Genomic DNA, 2350 nt, shown 5'->3' with positions numbered 1-2350 from the left:
AACATCAAATATAGACAAAAATAAATTCAGAAATTCAAAGCAAATTCAGATGTTGAACAACACAATCACCTTAATGAAAACAACAATATGTTAACTCTTGAAAGATAACATGAATTAAGGTCGTGAGTAGAATGTAACAAAGTAATGGAGTAAAAGTCGTTTTTCTTCTTAACAAAAATATTCAAGTAAAAAGTGTATGGCATTGAAACTACTCAGACAAGTACAATTTATCCAAAAGGTTAAATGATATAGACTAAATGTAGCACATTACTACCCATCTGACCATAGTGTACTATTTTAACTATACAATACTATTATACTACACTAACTATACTATATTATACAATACTAGTAACTATACTATAATAACTATACTACACGATACTATATGAAGCAAACTCAACTACAGTATATGTTTATACTATGATCCTAACAGCTGCTCTTTATCCATTCCTCTTTAAAGCCGCTCATCCAGAATCGATGGGAGCCAAGTGATGTTTGCTCTTCCGCGTTTGGCGCAAACACGCGGCGAGCCGAAGGCCGGAGAGGAGAGCTTGCCACATTCCCAGCTCAACGGGACGGGTTGCAGCGATTTGTTCTGACTATGAGGGGGAAGAAGGCCCCTAATGCACAGAAATGAGCCACCAAATGCTGCTTTCAATGAGGGAATGATGATGATGATGATGATGATGATGATGATATGGTGAGTGACTTGCGTGCACTTGTGAATTGATTTTTGGGCTTGACAGACTTGGTTGAAAGCAAGGGAGACAATTCTTTTTTTATCTTATTAGCCTAATAGCATAATTGTAAATGTCATGTTTTTTTTTTTTATTTACTGTTAGCAAATCAATTTTTAAAATGTGCTTGTTAAATGTTTTTTTCTATAATAGATAAACCTTTTGGGGCAGGCTATATTTGGTGAAGCAAACCCAAACAAGCCTTTGTCATGGTTTCAGTTCAGCTGAGGTTCACCGACAGTCACTCGCAATGGGCCAGCCGGAAGGATCCTGGCCTTCCCAAACATGACGAAATGTCCGTATGTCTCCTTTAAAGCAGGTGAAGTCAAGCGAGACGTAAAGATGACTGTTCTCAACACGTACGGGCTGGTGTTTGCCTGCACGTGCGGCGTGATCCTGGGTGTCGGACTGGGCGCCAATCTGCTGGTCTTCTCCTTGTTCGCCAAGCACAAATCGCTGCGTAAGAACCGTCTGGACGTCCTGCTCCTCAGCATGTCGCTGGCCGACTTCCTCACCCTGCTGCTCCTCCCCTTCACCGTGCACTCGGCCGTCAGCCACTCGTGGCCGCTGGGCGACGTTTCCTGCAAGGTCTACCAGTTCCTGTTGGCCTTCAGCCTGGCGGCCAGCGCCTACTCGCTGTGCGCCGTATCGGTGGCTCGCGCCATGATCGTCACCAACCCCTACCGGCTTCCGGCCGTCGATCTGGTCGTCCTGATGTCCGTGCTGGTCTGGGCCCTGAGCTTCCTCATCAGTCTGCCTCTGCGGATGTTCGCCACCAAGGAGAGCCTGAGCCCCAGCCCGGTCAGCTTCACCTTCTGCCTGCCCACCATCCAGGAGCATCACTACCAAGTGGTGCTGAGCCAGTTTGTGCTCTTCTATTTGATCCCCATGCTGGTCATCGCCTTCAACTACGTCCGCCTGGCTCTGTTTCTCCACAAGAGTCCGGTCATGTCGTCGTCTGGCGCCAGGAACACGCGGCGGGCCTCCGTGATGGTCTTCTTGGCCGCCGCAACCTTCTCGGCGTGTTGGCTGCCGGGCTACGTCCTGGAGCTGTGCGTTTACCTGGGCCTCTACCGCCACGGACGGGCCTGGGAGCTCTTCTACTTCATCTGCACCGTGCTGCAGTACTTGCACCCGTGCGTCAACCCCGTGCTCTACGTGCTGCTGTCCAAGCGATACCGCCACGGAAGGGCGGCCCGGCTCTTCGGTCGTCGCCGCAACCGAGTGCGGCCGCAGGTCGTCAGTGTGTCGGCCGACAGTTTTTAGAGCTCACGAGAACCCCTTAATTGGCTGTCATTCAAAGACGACACTCTTAAAATTAGCCAGCACTAGTGGTTCTCGCATCCGCCTCGCAGGTCTGATGTTTCGGCTTCAAATCCGACCTTCCTTACATGTTTTCCCGCATTCCATAAACATGCAGGTTAGCTTCATTGAAGACTCTAAATTGTTCTGGTGTGTAAATGGTTGGTTTTCTGTACAATGGATATAAAAAGTCTACACACCCCTGTTCACATTTCAGGTTTTTTGTGATATATAAAAAAAAAAAAAAAATGTTTCCACCAATAATGTGAGCTATAACCTGTACAACTTAATATTTAAAAATGAAATCT

The 2350-nt window shown here is 47.2% G+C and overlaps 1 protein-coding gene across 1 annotated transcript; it reads left to right on the top strand.

Moving 5' to 3' along the window:
- Positions 1–1082: 1082 nt before the first annotated feature.
- On the top strand, positions 1083–2006 carry LOC133402546 (galanin receptor 2a). Its single transcript, XM_061676451.1, has one exon. The coding sequence runs from the start codon at positions 1083–1085 to the stop codon at positions 2004–2006; it is 924 nt and encodes a 307-aa protein (XP_061532435.1).
- The last annotated feature ends 344 nt before the right edge of the window (positions 2007–2350 follow it).

The sequence above is a fragment of the Phycodurus eques genome, chromosome 5 (genome assembly GCF_024500275.1).
Source record: "Phycodurus eques isolate BA_2022a chromosome 5, UOR_Pequ_1.1, whole genome shotgun sequence".
NCBI lineage: Eukaryota > Metazoa > Chordata > Actinopteri > Syngnathiformes > Syngnathidae > Phycodurus > Phycodurus eques.
Note: the sequence above shows the minus strand (reverse complement) of the source record. Positions and strands in the feature narration are given on the sequence as shown.